The following is a 20,661-nucleotide window of genomic DNA, read 5'->3' on the forward strand; positions in this document are numbered from 1 at the left end:
AAATTGTCATACGCGTACCCACACACACACACCTAGGGACGGTGGGCAATCGGGCCACACATACGCTCATACGCGTATGATTGTTGCATCCGGTTTGGTGTGGCTGTACGAAGGGTGGGGGACAGGGAGGCGAAAACCTGTATCAACCGTCCGCACACAAAATAAGAAGCCATTGGCGGACGGTTGTCTAGCAATTAAATGGATTTACGACAATTATAGATATATGACATGGAGCAACTGGCCACACACTGGCCCTCATTACCCATGGCGGTGGACAAAGGTAGTGTGTACGTGCATCATTGGATTTTCCAACGTGTAAACGGCCTGCCTTCGGGTGGCGGTGGGTTTAAATACCCAGTTTTCATTCGTCTTTATTTACGGTGGGGAAATTAAGTGCCTTTCACAATTGCCATCTGCAACACCGCGTGCTAAGGATGACGATTTGGTTAGGTAAATCCGTCAGAGAGCTGATTGCTGTACGATCCGAGCTGGAGATTCTGGCCGTTTTTCCGTTACACAATATGGGTTAGAGCTGTCGTCTAAGCCGAGCCGATTAGGAATGCAAATAATTTTGGAACAATAAAGGAAATAAAGGAACTCTTGGTATTCCTCATCATATGAAGTAAACTTGCACGAAAGATTCTTAAGCGCCCATTTTCCCAGCCAGATATCTGTGACAACTTCAACGTGTCGAATGGTATCGGATATCTGGTGCAACATGTCGAAAGATGTGGATAAATGGACATCATTGATCTGCAGTACTGCCTTGTAAACAGACGAATGGCTTGCCAAAGGATCGCTCGAATCTTTCACTAACTCTCTTTATCTGACAGCAATGTTTGCCTAAGTAATGCCAGCTTTGGAAACGTTCTACAGCCAGCAGTACCTTCAACACAACTGTGTTACACCCTTTAACGCCTGTAGGTATGCAACAAATGGAGAGTCACTTTTAATGACATTTCATTTGGCAGTTTTTGGCTCGTTGGTTTCATCTTTAAGACGTTACCCGAGGGAAACTTCTTCAATCATTAGACTATTAATTACTGCTGCAGTTCCCACAAAGCCTCTAAGCCGCGTTCGAGGGGAAGATGCTCAGGTGGATTTTTGGCCCCGTATCTGTGGAAGGACAATAAAGGAGCCACTGCAATGACGATCACTACGAGCTGTATAGCGATCTCTGTCAGACAGCAGATTAGACTCGTCAGGTTCCGGTGGGCTTGTCACGTCCGGAGAATGACACCGGACAGCCCAGCCCATAAAGTCCTTTCAGGTCGTCCACATGGAAAGAGGAGGCGTGATGATGGCGTTGATGCTTCGACCAGAAAGCCCTGGATAAACGATTGGCTGAGCATTCTTGCAGCAGGTCAAGACCGCGAAGTAGTGGTTGTAGCGTCGGATAAGTATCAGTCAGTAAGCAGTTGCCTCTTTCCAAAACATTCACACTTCAAATACACCCACTTTTGTCGTGTAGAACTTGTACATTCTCAAGCGTGTTCTAATGGTCCGGTCACGTCAGCAAAATGACGCCATTCAACTTGCCCAAAAAAAAAGTTCTAACGTGTCAGAAACCCGAAGAGATTCTGCAGGTGGAGAGGGTTGCATGGCTTTTACTCCTGCAGCAGCGCTATTCCACGATGGCTTAACAACACCACTTGCTAGGCTTTGTACAACGCTGTACAAAAATTGTCACGCTGAAGAAGCTGCAGCGACCAGAACACACTTTCGCGAACAGCATCCGGAGCGACATTCAAAATGGCACAGCCAGCCATCTCCACACGTACGCAGAGATTGGGTCGGCCACATTTCTTGGCCACTTTCTCTGTACACCGAACAAGCAAAAATGGATCGTGGTGTGTGCGAGTGTGTGTGTGTGGAAACTGCAAACTCCACCCTCGTACACTAACACCTCCCTTCCCTTACGCCTTGGTTGGTTGGGATGATGCTCCACATAAATGTATGCCCCAACCCCATCACCACGTACACAGTCCCAACACGTTGCGCATGAAAATGATATTAATGTTTGAATGTGTGTTTCTTTTTTTTTTTGTTCGTTTGCTTCTCTTCCTCTTCCTTGCTTTGCTTCACATTCAAACATGCCCGCTGAACTGCTGAATGGGCCACGCAATGCTAAAAATAAGGCCCGTGTGTGTGTCTGTTTTTTTTTGTTTTTTTGCAACTCCGTTCTTGATGGTTGATACGGAACAGACGGTTGCGTTACTAAAAAGGTTTGCCAAAATAGTGTATCAACATCGGTTTTGCGTTTGCGTTTTTGTATTATTATTTTCTTGTGTATCACTCCTATCGGGACCATATTTTTTTCGGGGAGCGATTGGACCCGCACACTGCAATAAACCACAACAAACAAACACGAACGGCACGGAAAACCTGCGCGCGAGACATGATTAAAACGCCGCAGCGCCGCACGTATTTATTCACAATTCGTCAGCAATTGCGTCACTTGCGACATTTGCACGGCGTTGACAGAGTTGATAAAAATCGGGCTTGCTTGTTGAGCCGGGGTTGAGTGTTTTTTTTTATTCGCAGCAAACGTAAACGGTACACGAACGAAACACACTGGCTCTGCCCGTGGGGTCCTGCGCACACACACACAGCAAGCTGGATTGAACTTTCTCACCGTGTAAGCCACTTCCACACATCCGAAACCCATCAACGCGAGCAACGGTTGTGGGCAACTGCGTTAACTGCTGCAGCAACTCCACAAAGCGTAGTGATCGCGCTCCGTAACGCACCGTACAAACAATGAACCCACTCTCTTCCACCCACCCACCCACACACACAAATACACGTGACACTTTATGCGCCAATCCCGTAGCAAAAAAGGGATGCCTGAACCAAACGGCCCAAACCCTTTCGCTGCGATGACGCGTTCTGGTGGAGATCTAACGATCGCAAACGATCGCGCGAGCCGGACCGGTGACTCTTCGGTTCGGTTGGCAGTGAAGGAATCGCCCTGAAGACAACTCCACCAGCAGCGGCCGACGTGCGATGCGTGAATACGAAAGTGCGGAAAAGTGGCCACAGGGTTTGGTGGCGCCGTACCGATCGAGCTCTCGATCGCGCTCAGTGTCCCGGTGTGGGGAGGGTGGCTCTTTGTGTGTGTGTGCGCGCAGACTTGGATGCTCTTCTTCTTCTGTTGTTCCCGCGCGGCACTCGAGCGCTGTCGTTCGAGACGTTGTAAATATTTACTGTAATTTGACTGCCGCAACATCGAGGTTCTACGGTGGGTACGGGGGGGTTTTTTTTTGGTGTTGTTTTGCGCAGATTGGCCACCTTTCTGATGCCGCCGAAAGAACGTTGCTTGTTCGTCGGTGCCGTCTGTCGTAGTGTGCGTTGCCAGCTTGCCACGGTTGGAACGAGAGCGCGAGTGTGATGAACCCGCAACCCCCGCACATTATGTTGGCCGAAGGGGGAGGGGTGGCACTTTCATTGGATTAGCATTTAAATGAAGGGCCCTCACATTAAATTGGTAAAGGCAATCATCAACGTTTAATATAAACAAACACGATTAAATCAGTAGTGGTCTTGAATGTCTTTCAATTTGGTATTAATTTAAATTACCAAATAAAAAACACAAACATTTCATCCCTCTCTCATATTGAGGGTTAATCTCTTTGAAAGTTTTGCACATTCGCACCCGTGGAAAGAAAGAGAGTAAATCAACCCCCACTCTTTTTGTTGAAATGCTCTCTTTCTTTACTCTCCTTTTCTTTTTCTCTCTCTCTCTCTCTCTCTCGCACCGGTAGTGAGTAAGTGTGAGTAATATCCACGAGTACGTACACATGCGTCTAGTGCTTAACAAATAGCCCGGCCAACCCCCCGTGCCAATCATCCCCCCAACCCCCTCCCCGCTCCTAAAAAAAACCCTTCTTCCAGACGTACACAACCCGCACTTCGGTGGTGTTTGTCGGCAAGCAGTGTCAAAGCAATCATATGCGCACCCCCTTTCGCGTAAAACAAACGGCCCCGCGAACACTAGCAAAGGCAGGGGCAAGATAAGCGATACGGCGATTAATAATCATCGTTATTTAAGCTTGCTAATTATCGTCGCAAAATGGCACGCGCGGCACAAAAACGCGGCATTTGCCCAAGCCCCATTGCAAATGGCGGGCCCGTGCTTCTGCACAAAAAGCACCTGTCGATGGCACCAAAACGCACCGGGCCCGGGTCAACCACATCGCTTCCATTGTGTCCGGCAAACTGTAGCACCAAACTGCCTGTGTCTCACCAGCTGTCACACAACGAATGCGAATTGAAATGCCGAATGCGAGGTCAATGTGGCCGGGTGAAGGTTTTTGGGGCGAACTTTTACTGCCTTTCGCCCGTATTTTTTTTTTTTTTTGCACAAACCACAACACATAACCTCCGTTGATCGCACATCGCCGAAGGAGAAGATCAACAAAGCACGCACGATCTCTCGATCTCCAGCTTACACTTGATTGCTGTCCCGGTCCGGGAAAATTCGTGTCAGGATACGTGAAATGAACTGCACAGACTGGCCACGCAAGGCGCGTCACATCGCGGCAGATGGTAACAGATTTGGCGCAGGTGTTTGGAATCCAAAACCAAACGAGGAGGGGAACAAAAAAAAAACACGCACCGTGACGTTCGGTTTCGTGACCGTTTGGTTCGTTGCCACGGGCAATATTCGAAAGCCGCTCCAGAAACACCTGTTCCGTGATCGCAAGGCAAAGAAGAAAAAAAATCCCCTATCTTATCAATCAACTGGCACGGTGGGTGCTTGAGCCCACTTGGCCAACAAGGTTGATCGGGAGTTTTTTTTGTTTGTTTGTTTGGTTTTGGAGTACTATTTCTTACAATCAATACAAATCTCAGGCCCTCGTGGGTGATTATTTCTCAAAGATACGGCAAATACACCACGTATACGGTTAAAAACGGGATTATCGGGAAGCCTGCGGTGGGAGACTGCAGAAACAGATGGTCCAACATGGGTGCCCGGGGCAAGGAATTAGAGTATTCAATATTCATGATCCGCAACCTCTGCAACACAACAACGGGATGACCGTTCTGTTTGCCTTCCAAAAGTTGCCACAAACGTTTGGCTGAGGTTCAAGCTGCAGCAAATGCTATGTGCAGCGGCTGAAGACTGGTGCAACATTATCGACACACGGCATTCAAAATCACTTCCGTGCCATCGTCGATTGTTTATCTATGGCATGTGCAAAAAAAAAGGGCTGAAGTTTATTGCTGCATTTCAGTGCAACGCTTTCCTTTCGTGAAGTTTTTGATGCATCACTTCGCTGTTCCGCTGCTAAGCTTTGGTTGGCTTTGTGTCGACTGTCGCCACGTGGTGGGTTCTACTGCCCATCAGCTTTACTGCATCGGTACAGACAACGTGGCCGTACATAAGTGTTGCCGTTGATTGGACTGTTATCTGTCCGTTACTAGACCTGGTTACTTATCTGGCGTTAGAATCGCTTCGCAGTCGAAAGATGGAGGAGTCCTCTAAACCACTCACGGCCGAGTGTCGTCATCTGCCGATCCAATATTCCGGTCTTTCTGGCTGATACATCACGCCATCTCAAATTTGGATCTACCAAGACTCCTCTGTCCATGTGGCTGTATTGGCCGGCGAGAATCGTCCATTCTAATGACATGATCAGCCCATCTGAGTCTGACGAGTCTAATGCACACTACACTTCATGAGCTGTGAGTGCAGCGTACCAAATTGCAGGGCTCGTCGCTGTAACGACTCCCTGATTTGTCCTTCCCCACATCCTTATCTTCCTCTCGATCACGGTTTGCGGAGGATTCTCTCGGTTTGCAAATCCAGAGCCAATTTACGAACATTGGCACGTTTATAATATCGAGGCAAGATCGTTTGGGGACATCGGAGATATATCTCTCTTTGATTTACACAGCATTCTACGGCATTTTTGGTGGTTTATTGCTATCTAAGTCAAAAAGTCAAAAAGTACGCCGTTCCATGTTCAAAACTAAACACTTTATTATTGTGTTAAATAATTATAACATCCACAACAGGGGGGCTAGGACATTGTTTTCAGATGGCCATCTTCAAAAATTTGAATTATCTGACGAGCAACCGTCCTGCTTTCACATAAAAAAATTTCGACTGGGATTTTCCCGAACTTTGGACACCACAAAACACTCAATATCCTTCCAAGCTGCTTAATGGTGCTTGTTTAAGGTTTACATCTTAGATTTTGTGATATAGATGTTGGTAATTTTGTTTTTTTGAAACCGCAAGAAAGATAAAGTAATTAATAATCAACAATTACATTACATAAATGTCCAAAGTTAACCCACCAAGTGCACTCAAGGCACTCATAAATTATGATTTAGTTTAAGAAATAAAGCTTTTTTTATACAAAAAAAAGTTTACTGTTGCGCGGACAATACGCCAGGATGGGTTAAATTGGTCCTTTTTTTTAACTAATTTGCAATCAATAAGTTGCAATCCATGCTGTGCCTACCTAGCCATAAGTAGGGAAGTCCATTAGTCAAGAATTGAATCTAGAGAGAAGTGAAAAGCTTTAAGACTTAAGACTGACTTAAGCTTTAAGAGAAAGACTTTATGACTAAACCCGTTCGATAACGACATCCTTCGACAGTAGTATTTATTAATATACTTTATAAAAAAAGGCTAAAAGGGTAAGCCAGTATGAACGGCTTCCATTGAGCGTAAAGGTAAATCGTTGAACTTTTGCAAACATTTGCTAAAATATTTACTCACACTGCTAGGGTAAAATATTAAAAGCACGATAAAGATACAGGCCGCCAGCAGGGCAGCAATGGAGAGCAATACTTATTCGGGGGGGGGATGAGAAGAAAAACCGAATGGAAAAATGGATATGCATAATACAGCAAGATGAATGTGGACCGCTGGATGTGAGAGACCGTTGATGGCAGTGCGAAGATGACGCAGTGTTGGACGCCAGGAGCAGCAAAAGATGTGATCAATGTGTTCGATTCGCAGCTTACGATGCACACAGAACCATGTTCATGCAAAAGGAGAGAAACAAAAAAGTACAGCAACAACATTTATACAACGACTATCGGCACATTTTGTTGGTGTGGCTTTGGGAGGTGTTTTGGAACAACATAGTAGCGCCTACATCCATACATATCTATTCTAAACAACGCACGGCCGGATAAGAAAGTAAAACAGGTGAAACTAAATGCTGGTGTTTAAGTTACACAACTATTCTTGCGGGGGGGTGGGGGGGGGGAGAGGGAAGATACACACACACACACATGCGGTGGTGTTTTTTTTTTGTTGGCAACAAGCGATCGCTATCTTCTGGGCAAGGGAAGGCGTTTTGCATTTTTCTTCCCCCTTTCGGCATCAACAATCAAGAAAAGAAATGGAAAGAACAGGCAGTGGGCACGAAACTTACCCCTCAATGTCCAGGCGAGCACATTCGGCTGCAACAATTCCGCCCTTGGCATGGAACGTTTTCGCTAAGCCCTTGCGGGGCGATCTGGAACGAGCGGTGGAGGGTGGTGAAACAGGTGAAAGGGATTTGGGTAAGCCAACCACCAAGGGGGGGGTATGGGGGAGTTGGTGGGGGAATCGAACGATGGACTAGATGTGTGTTGCAATTTCTAGTTGCACAAACTATCCTTAGAATGTAACTCGAATGGGTTATGTTGTATTGCGCCGTGTTTGTTTGTGGATGTGTGCTGTAACTTAAGGGCATTGTTTTTTTTCTTTCTCTCTCTCTCTCTCTGTCGTGTGACTTGCTAATGATGCTGGGGGAAGGATTTTGGAATGGAATGCCGTGCCTCTCTTGCCGTTGGGATATTAATTTAGCAAACTTAAGAAAAGGGATTATTCTATGGAGCTAAATTTTCAAGTGTGGAGAAGTTCTAGGATGTTTAAGGGGTCAGACAGGTGTTATTAGCGTGCTTTCTTCTCTTAAAGTTTGGGAAAGCTCAGCGAAACTTAAAGTGATGTTTCGCTCTCTCTCTCTCTCTCTCTCTCTTTCTTGTGTGTCAGCGTAATCGGTAAATGGTCTTTTTTATTTGATATATCACCTTCACCGGATGCCAAATATCGCGAACATAGCGAGAACATAACTTTTGGGGTGGGTGGGCGTAAACGTGGGCCCTTATCAATGCTCAGGGATGCCCTCTAAACTGGCCAACGGTGGAAACATTTTACATTGCATACTTTTTGGGGGGGGGGGGGGGGGGGGGGGGGAGGTGGGGAGCGGAGCGGGCAGGGCTTGTATTGCGTGCGTGGTTGTGTGCTTTATGGGACAACACTTCTACTGGGGCCCTCCCTTCTTGGGGGTGGTAAGGTTCGGTGGTTGTGGAAAATCAATGCAATAAGTGTGTAACTCCAATTATGTAACGAAATAACGAACATTATGCTTTAAAAGCCATAGCCGAAAGAGCGGTCGGGCAACAGAGGGAAAAGGTGCTGAGGGGTGGGTTCTGTGGAGCACACACTGACAACTGTCAGGATGACAACCGTCAGCAGTGCTCCGTGAGCAGTGGTGAAGGATTCTCCGGTGGAAGCTGTACTGTAAGAACCATTGGGTGGTCCGTTCGGGAGATGATTTGGCAGGTACGGCACACGGTGGGAAGTGGTAGATGAATGGAGGGGAAAAAAGAAGAAGAAAACACAGACGCTCACACACACACATACCCCTTCAGATCGGCCAGGCTACGGTTTTTCCGCAGCATTTTCCCGGACCGGTTGGTTGTCACGAGCTTTCGGATCAGCGGCAGGTAAAAGCCAAGGAAGGGGATCCGAAAAGGAACCGGTCGCTACCGGCAATCACATCACGATCCACGGAACTTGATCCGGTTAAACGATCACCCACCACTGCCACCACCACCACCACACCTCAATGCCCGGAAATGTTTCGCCTTCGGGTGGGCAAGTTACAGACGACGGGGCAGTTCATTGTAACGTTTGTAACGCAGCTGGTACACATGGCGCAACACACTAGTTAGTTCTCCACCCAGACGGCACGACGTTATCGATCACACTACCGTCGAACGATTGGCAACGCTTTGCAGTGTGCAGCCCGGGCTCCGGTTCGCATCCCGTAACATGGCCGGTTACGACTCACTTAAGAACCGCCCGCGACTCCCACTGCTCTGCTCTGGTTATTTATCTGCAAACCGAAAGCGAAACCATTGCACCTAGCAAAATTGGGCAAGGACTTGCTGCAGAACCCGGACCGAGGATACACGGTTCGGTCGGAGTTTTTCCTTCGATTGATGCACACACCGAGACGGGGAAAATTGTTTTGTACGGCCAAGCGCTACCACCAACAACACACCTCCAGAAATTCAGGTGGAAGACTGCGAATTATACCGTGGTAGCCCATGCACATCATCTAGTGACCTGGACTGGGAACGTCGTTTCATGATCATCCTGCCCGCTCGCTTTATCTCTCTCCCTCTCTCTCTCTCTGCCTCTCTTGAAGTAAGCGATTTTCCACCCCAGAAACTCTTCTTCTCTCCGGGACCGGGGAAAGGATATATCGTTGTCGAAACGTGTGGAAAAGGTATTTTCTCATTGCCGGCGTACCACAGCACGCATGTGTGCCTTTCGTTCTTTTATCCAACATTCCTGTGGAACGTATACACCTGTGCCTGTGTGTGTGTTTTATTTTTCTTTGGTAGAAAATAAAGTCGTAAATTGAACCGTAACCGCAGACAACCTTTTCGCTTTGCACGCCCCAAGAGGAATAAAATGTGCTTTTTTGTAACAAAATTGAGTGATTTCACCTCAAGGTTTCATATGTCCTTCCTCCCCTTCCACCAACCCCATTTCTTCGCTTCCTTCTCCTTTTAAAATTGCTATCTCTTTCGCACCTCAATGCTGTGTGCACCCGACTGCTGTGATGTAATGATTTGCTTCAAGGGTTAACTCTACACACAGCTCATGTTAGCGGTCGATTTTCCTGGCGTTGACAGACAACATCACCTCACCCGTTCACCCCACTAGCTGTGATAGTGTGTGTGTGTGTCTGTATGGGGTTTTTTTTTAAACACAGTGTACGCGTAAACAACAACTCTACTAAAGAAGGTTTGCATAAAACAATCAGTTTTTTGCGTTTGGGGAAAATGAAGTCAATACTACGCACTAGCAGTATGTGACTGTTGAAATCAAACCTTCCCTATTTCCACAACCACCTCATTACTACGCCTCGGTACGGTTACCATGACGATAGAGAGGGGGTGAAGGAAATTATCTTTTCACCTTCTGTACACGTCTGAGCATAATAACAAAAAAATCACCAAACACTTATTCTGTTTGCGAAGGTTTCTTACCAAAACCCACCACCACTGGCCACTGGTTTGCGACACCTTTTGTTTACGTTCCTTACGCCGAGCGCATAAATACTTACTGCAGCACTTTTTCTATGCAAATCGGCAAATCAAAACCGCGCGCCGATTTCAGCTCAAAGCCCTGCTGCTGCTTTCCGTACACCGAACACCCCGAGCCACCATACACAACGTTTACGGCACGACCAGTTCTTTGCTTGTTTGGATGGATGATGGATGGATGGATACACTCGTGGGGGGACATATTTTCATTGAAAAGTTTTCGATTTTACACCCTGTCACAACAGAGAATCTGACAGACCAACATCCGATGTACGTGCGAGACTGCAAGGAAAAACTGCTGCTTGTGCAACACGCACACACGCGCACACACTGTTGCACACTTTATTTGCGAGCGAGTGCGTGCGAGAGAGAGAAAACGCATCGCATGAGAGTGCTTACGCTGTGGTTAAACGAGTTGGTTTGTGCGACTGCTTTTGAAAGGAAATAAGAATTTTTGATAAGCTAAAATAAAGCACTCTCCATGTGTTTGTACCTCAAAAATTATGTCATTTATTGATTGTTAAAGAGATAAAATTCACTACTATTTTCTTTTACGAAATCGAGCCCCTTGTGCGTACGAGCGTGTGTCGACTAGCGACGACAACGCCACCTTCTACAGCAATACGATTGCACAAAAAGGGGATTTAAACGTGGTGTTTTACTTTTGCAAATGGATAAAACAAAAACAAAAAAATAATCATAAACTCTCATTCGAAAACTTAACATCGTTATCACATACACATGCATTAGCGATTTGAAGGGCAAGGATAACGAAGAACCGATCAGGGTACCAGTGGAAGGTATCAGCAGCAGCGCGGTTTAACGATACGCAGAAAAAAGGAGCACTGACTAGGAACATGAACGAAGCGAATCCGGTTTGCTTTGCTTACTGCTCCGGCACAATTCCGAGAAACATTTTGCACCATTGACCGTGCCGGGGATTGCCGTGCGTTCGGCGGAGTTCGTGCACTTTCAGCGCCTGCAGAAACTCGCACGCATCCTCGTCGAGGCGCGTTACTTTCGACAGTGGTTGTTGGCATCCGCCCGGGTTGGCGTAGATGGCGCCCGATGTGTTCAGCAGCCAGCCCGACCCAACCCGTAGCCGATCGACAAGAAATTTCACCATAAACTTCCGATGGTTTTCGAGCGCTTGGGAAACGCTGTGCAGGGTGCTCAGCTCGTCACACAGACGCAGATCGTGTGCGGCCAGATTCAAGCAGTACAGGAAGGTTTGCACACGGTGTTGGTTCAGTTCGTGCTCTTTGGTAATGGCAGGTAGCAGGTAGCGCAGGAGATTGTTCACCGTGGTTTCGTCCGTGGGCGACGGAACAGCTCCCCCACCGGTTAGCGCCTCGATCAGCGTGCAGAGAGCGTTATATTTGCGGCTGCGTCCAGCAGTCTGCAAACTGCCATCGCCGGCAGTTTCCGCAATATCCTCGGAACCGTCGTCCTCCTTGTCGTAGCAGCACGTTTCGAACATCTTCGCCAGCACAAACTGCCGGTGGTTGTAGCAGCTGTAGTCGTGGATGTGCTTGCGGATAAACTTTTCCGTCTTGTAGACCTCGTACTTGAGGAGGTCGGGTGCCTGCACGAGCACCCACTGCCGGTGGCACCAGGCGTGATAGTTGGTATTGCTCTTGTCCGCACATTTTTCGCACAAGCTTATCTCGAACGCCCAATCGATGGCGTCGGTACCTGTAAAGGAAAGAAATGTGTGACAATTAGCTCCAAGATTGCGGCATCCAACCACTTTTCAATGGTGGGTGCTATTTTCCACATGCTACTAATGGCCACGGTTACTCACTCTGAAACAGGTACAACCATCGCCTGTAAGCGAACGCTTCATTTGATTTGGGTTTTTTGCTAAGCACAAGGGCCGAGAAATGGAACTCCTTGGCAATGTCCAAGCGATTTTTCGCAAACAGCTGCCGTCGCAGATTCCAAAACGTGGCCACATCCGGGTTAATCAGTATTGCACAGTTTAGGTACTTGATGATGGGAACATTCGTACCATTGCTAGCATTGCTGCCGGGACCGGGACCACTTGCTACCGTGCTGAGTTTGCCCTTGTCGGACACGTTCCAAGCGACTAACCCGCAACCAGCCGGAAGTGTATTTGAGGATAGGCACTCGTTGCCATATTGCAATATCAAACGATGCGAATAGGTGTACACACACTCGATGCACCACGATTGTAATCCCAGATTATGCTCCACATGTATCACCGGCGATTTGTTTTGATTCAGTGGCATCGGTATGATTTCAAATCCAACTCTGTAACGAAAGAAAGAAATCAGAGCACATTACAAAACACGACGGATATGAAAGGGAGAGTTATTTTTAACGGTCCGAATGGATACACGGGGCCAAGCCCCACAGGGGCTGGAGTTGTATCTTAATCAAAATAAATTGCTACCACCAATTATGCGGAATTACTTCCAATCAAATGAAGGCCCGTGCGACGACGGTGCTATTGTACCAACGCGCACAACCAGATCGTTTTGCAGAACCATCTATCAGCACCGTACTACTCGCTCTTTGTGCCTTTTGTGTTGTAGCCTTTCAAGGCCAATCCACCTTCACGCGATAAACGGCGAAGTGCTTCGGTTGGGGAAAAATAAACCAAACCCTGAAGGACACGCACGAAGCGCGCCCGTTGTGGTGGGTTTCCAACTGTGGAAAAGCTGCCCGTGTCCCGGAATGCGCATACGAAAACACTCGCAAATATCGTTCGCGCCAGTTCGCGTGCCTTTCTTTTAATTCTTCGCTTAATTTATTTGACCTCTTGCACGGGATCAATGCCGTCGATCATCAAGTGCGGCTAGGCTAAAGCGATGCTCCACTTTCCGTAATCATCTTGCAACGAATGGCACGATCTTTTCTCGCATTCGCCAGTTCTCTTCCCAGCCGGGCCGAGAGCCACTAACCGAAAAGAACTACGGAATGTATGGGTATCCAAGGGAGAACACCGGGGTGCAGTAATACTTACAATTCCGGATCACGCATGAACACGCTATCGATCTCGTTGATAATCTTCTCGCTGAAAGCGGTATCCTCATCATCCTGTCCCATATCGGCGATCGGGTGGGTGAAGTCGGAAAAAACACTGATTTTCTGCCGCGCTACTGTTGGTAGATTCACGCACGAGCACCGTGAAACTGTTTGCGACGCGTTGGTGCGCCCTGTGCTTCTTACGATGGGAACAGATCGTTCTGAGATGAAAATCAAGCATCAATGAACATCTTGTTCCCTTTTATATAGGTACGGGGCAGATGTTTCTAGGGACGGGCAAAAACAATCTCTCTTCCACGAGAATGACAGATCACTTGATGGGTGAGAGCGAGAGAGCGCAGTGTTATTGTTGTGCTGTATCTCTTTTTGAAGGATGCAAAATACAAATTTCAAAATGATCGAAATATATTTTAAATGCTTTTCGAAACATTTCTTCTGAGATGACACATTTTGCGATACATTCTAGTGAAATGGGACATTCAATTTAGATTTGAAAGAAGCAATGGAATGGAAAAGTGTTTCTAAGCATAAAAAAGAACGCACGCACACAATTTGCGCAACGATAAAAATAAACAACGATCAGCTGTCAAAAGCGTCTGTCAAAAAGTTGCTATCGATATTTCAAAATCGTGGTGTACGTGCGGTAGGGAGGAAAATAGTTGTGAAATTGTGTACATAACACCAATAACATCTCAATTATGTGTTATTTATTGTAGGAAAACGTTCTTTCGCGACAGACGCAGCAAATGGCTTCAAAAATCGTGGCGACAGCCACAGTGCGTGCTGTAAAGCATCGGAAGCTGCTTCCAATGAGAGCTGCACTATCTCTGGTAAGTTCTATCGATCCATTTGATCTGCTTGGGGGCAAAAAGCAGAAACTGGCTTACATTTAAAGTATATTATTTCTAAATAACCTGATCAGACACCAGCAGCAGTGAACAGGATAAAGCAATTACTTGAAGGGAAAAATGAAGTTGTAAGTAAACAAACAACGATCCTCTTCGCTCCGTGCTGTGCAGTAAATTTGTTTTCTATGCTTTTAGATTGGCCTAAAGGTTGGTGTACGACAACGAGGGTGCAATGGATTATCCTACACGCTGGATTACGCCTCAACAAAAGGTTCGTTTAAAGTGTTTTTGTGCGAACGTACCAATGTCCCACTTTTGGTATTGATTATATAAAACCAAAACAAACCGCACATTTGATAGTCATCCTGCGGAGCATGACATTTCCCACGAGTGTCCCACGAGTGGAAAAGCAGCCGTGCTTAATTTGTGTAACTTTAATTTTATTTCAGACAAACTGGATGAAGAAGTCATGCAGGATGGGGTGAAAGTGCTTATCGACAAGAAAGCACAATTATCGCTTTTAGGTAATTAGTGTAGAATTTGTTGATATATGAAGTGCAAAAGCGCATAATTTGTATTGCATCATGTTTCGTTATAGGCACGGAGATGGATTACGTAGAAACGGAGCTCTCATCGGAATTTGTATTTAATAATCCCAACATTAAGGGCACGTGTGGGTGTGGTGAATCTTTCAGCATGTAATTGAACAGCATAGTGCGAAACAGTTCGGCGTTCTGTATAAGTTACGTTGCTGTGCCCTTTTTCCCATTTTTATGGGGCTTGTTAATTTAGATTTGTAAAATCTAGCTTGAGGAAAACCACTTTATCCTGTACATAACACAACTTAGCTTAGTAGCAATATTTTGAGTGTAATAAATTAGATGTGTTGATAATTTGAAAGGAGTGCTCTGTTTGGGTGTTTTGCTTTCAGCGAAGATACAACATGAATTCAATTGTATGTAGCATAAGACATAGAACATGCTATTGAACAGCACACAATTATTCAACGAGAACTTTCAGCTGGAATACTGAAAACGAATGCAAATGAAAACTGAAATAATTTTCCATCCGTTCGACATCGTTTTTTAGCGATGACACCGGCCAAGCCAAACACTCTTGTAAGTAACCAACCCGATACCATCGACGCGCGTGTAAACAATCGCGAGAGAGAGCGAAAGAGAGTGCAGGAGATTTTCTCGCGAGATGAAAGTTTTTTTTTTGTTCTTTCGGTCTTGTGTTCGATTTCTCGCTCTCCTTGGTGGATTAATCATCACTATCGCACGGGAGGAAAAGTCGAGTTAATCATAGTGAAAATTGGCCAAAAAAGTGGCTGAAATCGTAGAAAGCTGGTGTGAAAACCGCATCGCCCTTACCGTTCGCATACAATGCTATAGCATGCCGTAGTGTTCCGGTGGTATTGTTGCTGCTAATCGGTCGTCCTTTCTGGATGGGAGTGATGTGAGTGATAGAAATATTATCAAATGCAGCATTTCGGCTGTTGGTTTCCCGATTCTTTTGCTTTTATCAGTACGTGGCCGATGGGAATGAAATCATGTGCAGGTGTGTGGGGAAGAAACATATCCATTTGCCATTTGCCCAATACTCCACAGGGACTGGGACGATTTGATGTTGTTTTGTGTATGTCGCGGCGTGCGTGTGCATTACCCAAAGGAGGGAGGCTGCTAACAGTAGTGGCCTTTCCAAATATGTTTTGTATTTTGTTTTATGCTGTCTCGTTCCACACACACGCACACCCTCTACGGAGCAGTTTGGTCCGCGGAATGGGCGACATGCATCAACACGATCGCCTGCAGACTGTATTTCAGCACCTTCTTTATCCTATTTCCATGTGCTTTGTTGCTCTTCTTTTCTTTCCAGTTGCAGTGCCGTTGCCAAATCGTCATCGCGCTGCACCAGTGTAATGCACTAACTGCTGCGTTCCGTTGCGCTTGCCGAGCCACGGTGCAAACAAAGGAAACGTGTGAGAAAACGATTGCGTACCGAATTTGTGTGCGGTAGAGTGATTGAAGCAGAAGGAGCAGCGAGGGAAAAGAAAGCAGCGTGAAGAGAACGAGGGAGTAAATAACATTGAATCCGCAACAAACGAAAAAGCATGGGTGACATGATGCGATTAAGTAGCAGCGGTGGAGCGCTCGGTGGTGGTTTCCATCGTGATAAGCTCGGTTCACCGTCCACTGGCTCGGAAGACGGCGGTGGCATTGATCTGGCCGATATCGCCCAGGAACTGGATCAGGACGAGTTCGATGGTCCGGCAACACTGAACGGTATGTGGACCATGATTAGCCCTCAACTTTCTTTTTTTTGGTATTTGTGTTGTTTTTTTTTCACAATTCACATTTCTTTTCGCCGTTTCGTCGACCTACACAGGTGCATTCGACCGTCCGGCCATTACTGCTCCACCGGAGAGTGAATGGTACCATGGGAGGCTCGATCGATACAGTGCCGAGCAGCGGTTGAAATCGACCACCAAACTGGGCAGTTATTTGGGTAAGTGTTTACGAACCAACCGGGTATTGAAGTTTCTGAGTGTAATTATTACCTTACGGTCGGGATTCTTTCACAGTTCGCGAAAGTGACCGCAAACCAGGTTCGTACGTGCTGAGCTACCTCGGTCGCACCGGTATCAACCATTTCCGCATTACCGCAGTGTGTGGTGACTTTTACATCGGTGGTAGACAGTTTTTCTCGCTAAGTGATTTGGTCGGTTATTACACCTCGTGCAGCGATTTGCTCAAACGCGAGCGGCTCGTGCAGCCCGTGCCGCCACCGGAACCGGTCAACGATAAGAAGCGCGTTGTGGCGATCCTGCCGTACACCAAGATGCCCGACACGGATGAGCTGACCTTCCAGAAGGGGGACATTTTCTTCGTGCACAACGATATGGGTGACGGGTGGTTGTGGGTGACGGCACATAGGACCGGCGAACAGGGTATGATCTTCCGCGAGCTGGTGGAGGATCTGGATCCGGCGATCGATCCGAACACCGTGTTTCCATGGTTCCATCCGACGTGCACCAAGAACGAGGCGGTAGACATGCTGGTGAAGGCGGGACCGGGAAGCTTTCTGGTGCGTCCGAGCGATAATTCACCTGGGGACTATTCGCTGTTCTTCCACATCAACAATCAGATCCAGCGGTTCCGCATCGAGAAGAAGGGCGTACGCTATCTGATGGGTGGTCGTACGTTCGAGTGTCTCGATGCGGTGATCAACCGATACCGGAAGGAACAGATCGTGGAGGGACACACGCTGATGCATCCGGTCATCAATGGGAGTCAGCCGGAATACCATCCCCCGACAAATTTGGCCAGCGCGGCAGAGAAAATTTATGCAACGTTGCGCGAGTGCCGCGATCAGAACATGCTGAAAAAGACGAAGGGCATCAAGCATCATGGGTATTTGTTGAAGAAATCGGACAAAACGGCCAAATGGAAGCAGCTGTTCTTCGCCCTGCTTGTGGAGGGTTCCGAAACGCACCTGTGCTTCTACGACAATCCGAAGAAGACAAAACCGAAGGGTTTGATTGATCTTTCGTGTGCGTATTTGTATCAGGTAAGGAAACTCCGTGTGCCAATAACAAAAACTGTTTGCCTAATGGTAGGTTCTCCCCACAGTGCCATGAATCATTTTGGGAGCGACAACACTGCTTCCAGATAGTGGAGCGGGCGCTTCCGTGTCTCGCCACCATCACCTATCTCTGTGCCAACAATCAGGAATGCTACGTCGAGTGGATATCGGCGCTGAAATCGCACTGTGTGTCGCAGCTAAGCAAAGCGCAATCAAAGGTTCCGCGGCTGCGCGAACTACGCTGTCTTAATCTGCATATTCTGGAAGCGCATCGGCTGCCGTTTAAGCTGGTGCCCCACCCGTACTGTGTCGTCTCGCTAAACCAGGTGAAGGTGGGCAAGACGCGCGTTAAAACGGCCCCCGATCCCGTATGGGAGGAGGAATTCGTCCTGGAGTAAGTGTTTTTCCAATAAGCCGGTAGAAAGCATGAAAATGTTCTAACGTAAAATTTCTTCCCCACAGCGATGTTCCGCCGGATGTAGTTACGGTTACGATTACCGTGCTCAGCCGTGGCAAACGCGGCAAGGATTCGGAAGTAGCCGAGCTGACGGTCGATCTGTGCAGCCTCAAGAATGGACAGGAAACGGAGGAATGGTTCCCGCTCAACGGTATGACACCCATGGGTGAGTGGGGTTCGATCCGGTTGCGCATACGCTACCTGGACGATCTCGTCATGCCGTGCGAGGAATATAGTCCGCTGCAGCAGCTGCTGGTCGAGTCGGAACTGAACGCGGTCCGGGCATTATCCGAGATATGCCACAACGATCGCATCCCGCTTGCCACCTCGCTGCTGAAGGTGTTCCGGCACGAAAAGCGCGAAACGGAGCTGTTGCGAATCCTTTGCCAGGCGGAAGTGGCACGCGAGAATGAAACCTCCACCCTGTTCCGTGGAGCATCGCTAGCCACGACCCTGATGGATTTGTACATGCGTGCCGAGTGTACGCTGTTCCTTCAGTCGGCCGTATCCGATACGGTGCAGCGAATACTGGACAGCAAGCAGTCGGCCGAACTGAATCCAACGAAAATGGATGTCAATGATGACGCGTGCTCGAATGCGGAATTTTTGCTAATGATCCTCGACCAGGTGACACAGTCGATCTTCACCTCGCCGGATGCGTGTCCACGCACGGTGCGATATATCTGCAACTGTTTGCAGAAATCGGTCGTGGCCAAGTGGCCCTCGCCGAACGAGCGCTTGGTACGTACGCGCGTCGTATCCGGATTCATCTTTTTGCGGCTGCTCTGTCCCGCCCTGCTCAATCCTCGTCAATTCGGTCTAGTCAATGAAACGCCACACCAAATGGCGACCAGGTCGCTGATCATGGTCGCGAAATGTTTACAAAACTTGGCCAATCTCGTCGAATTCGGTGGCAAGGTAAGCACGGTTGCCTTTCGAGATGTGTTTAGCGAGATCTTCTACTAATGTTTATATTTGTATCATTCAGGAACCATACATGGAAGTGGTAAATCCGTTTATATTAAAGAATAAGGAACGGATGATTGTATTCCTCGATCAGTTGTCGTCCGTTACGGATCCCAATCCACCGCCCGGGTGCATGCAGGAACAAAACAACTCCACATTATCCAGCTCCGATGCAGGTAATGTCCACTCCTTAAATGCTATGAAGCATTCCGTTTATGGTTCGATAATATTTCCTTATCCGATTGCCTTTTCTCGCTACAATTGTAGGCCGTGAACTCGCCACACTGCACCACATTTGTGTGTCGTATCTGCCGGAGCTGCAAGCCATGAGCAAGACGAACAACGCACTGAAGAAGCTCGTCACCGTGACGGAGATGCTCTCGAAACACAAGCTTAAGTATCGCGAAATGATCAGCTAATCAGTTTAGCGAAGAGCGCACGAACCACAAGCAACGAGTCAGTCTTTCTACGCCACTGTATCGCCACTGTGAAATGGATACAGGGTTTTTGTTAGTCTCGTCGAAAGATGTAGGTTGTACTGTACCTTTCGCGGTATGCAGACGATAGAATGGAACAACCGAAGTGAGAAGGATAGTTTTGGTATATTCATACAATATCTAAGTCTACTAGGGCAAACGTTTCCCCGCTATATGTATGCTACTGTCCCGAAATTACCTTTCGTCCTGGCCCCTGCTGATACGAGGACCTGAAGCGTGTGTGTATGCTTTTTGTCACCCTCTCTCTTTCTCTGTTTTACACACACGTCTACGCGACCCAATGTAAGTGAATTGATTACCATATACTCAGGAGAAATTGACTTTAGGCTAATAGATGACTGAAACAAGCAGCAACGGCGAAATGACTCTCAATGGGAGAGGAATACGTACAACAAATTGCTGCGGTATTTTGCAACCATAACATTGGCATATGTAATTTATGTGTAATCTTCACGCATTGGTAATCAGCATATAGTTGATCTACAAGTTTCGCATTATTGAAAGGCAAATTCCATTATGTGATCGCTAAGCTCCACAACCCGATATTCGTTGTGAAACATTCTGTTTAGTGATGGAAACCCCAGCAAAAGGACTCGTAGCGAACAAATTGCCGGACGTTTGGAATTAAGTCCACTATTGATTTTATGCTCCTCGTTTTATGCATCACACCCCTACGAAGAAAAAAGCCCTCCCTCCTTTCGGAACGACTGATTGTTTTCTTCCGCAGATTGATGCAAACTGGTGTGTTATTTGCGATGCGATTTAAAGCAACATTTATATAAACGATACACAGCATACCAGCAACAACAAAACAAAATAACAACTTACGCCTGTAGGTAAATGAAACGTTAATTAATGACCCATACATAGCAATCAGAGTAACATGTACGGAACATCGTAGAGAGCAATTGAACATAATTTTGCATAGATCGTAATGCTGTTTTCA

At 47.1% G+C, this 20,661-nt stretch overlaps 3 protein-coding genes across 3 annotated transcripts; 2 read left to right on the forward strand and 1 right to left on the reverse strand.

Moving 5' to 3' along the window:
* Positions 1-11,236: 11,236 nt before the first annotated feature.
* LOC128708124 (protein prenyltransferase alpha subunit repeat-containing protein 1) lies at positions 11,237-13,422 on the reverse strand. The gene is made up of 3 exons (XM_053803083.1): positions 13,340-13,422; positions 12,155-12,624; positions 11,237-12,045 (listed from the first exon to the last, which is right to left on the reverse strand). The coding sequence occupies exons 1-3, from the start codon at positions 13,420-13,422 to the stop codon at positions 11,237-11,239; spliced, it is 1,362 nt and encodes a 453-aa protein (XP_053659058.1).
* A 686-nt stretch (positions 13,423-14,108) lies between these two features.
* LOC128710503 (iron-sulfur cluster assembly 1 homolog, mitochondrial) lies at positions 14,109-14,912 on the forward strand. The gene is made up of 5 exons (XM_053805558.1): positions 14,109-14,192; positions 14,285-14,338; positions 14,406-14,481; positions 14,660-14,734; positions 14,809-14,912. Exons 1-5 carry the CDS (start codon positions 14,109-14,111, stop codon positions 14,910-14,912), a joined length of 393 nt encoding a protein of 130 aa, XP_053661533.1.
* A 1,411-nt stretch (positions 14,913-16,323) lies between these two features.
* Positions 16,324-19,637, forward strand: LOC128719725 (ras GTPase-activating protein 1). The gene is made up of 7 exons (XM_053813355.1): positions 16,324-16,495; positions 16,599-16,718; positions 16,795-17,780; positions 17,843-18,189; positions 18,258-19,170; positions 19,241-19,394; positions 19,486-19,637. The coding sequence occupies exons 1-7, from the start codon at positions 16,324-16,326 to the stop codon at positions 19,635-19,637; spliced, it is 2,844 nt and encodes a 947-aa protein (XP_053669330.1).
* Positions 19,638-20,661: the final 1,024 nt, after the last annotated feature.

Source organism: Anopheles marshallii, chromosome 2, assembly GCF_943734725.1.
Source record: "Anopheles marshallii chromosome 2, idAnoMarsDA_429_01, whole genome shotgun sequence".
Lineage (NCBI taxonomy): Eukaryota > Metazoa > Arthropoda > Insecta > Diptera > Culicidae > Anopheles > Anopheles marshallii.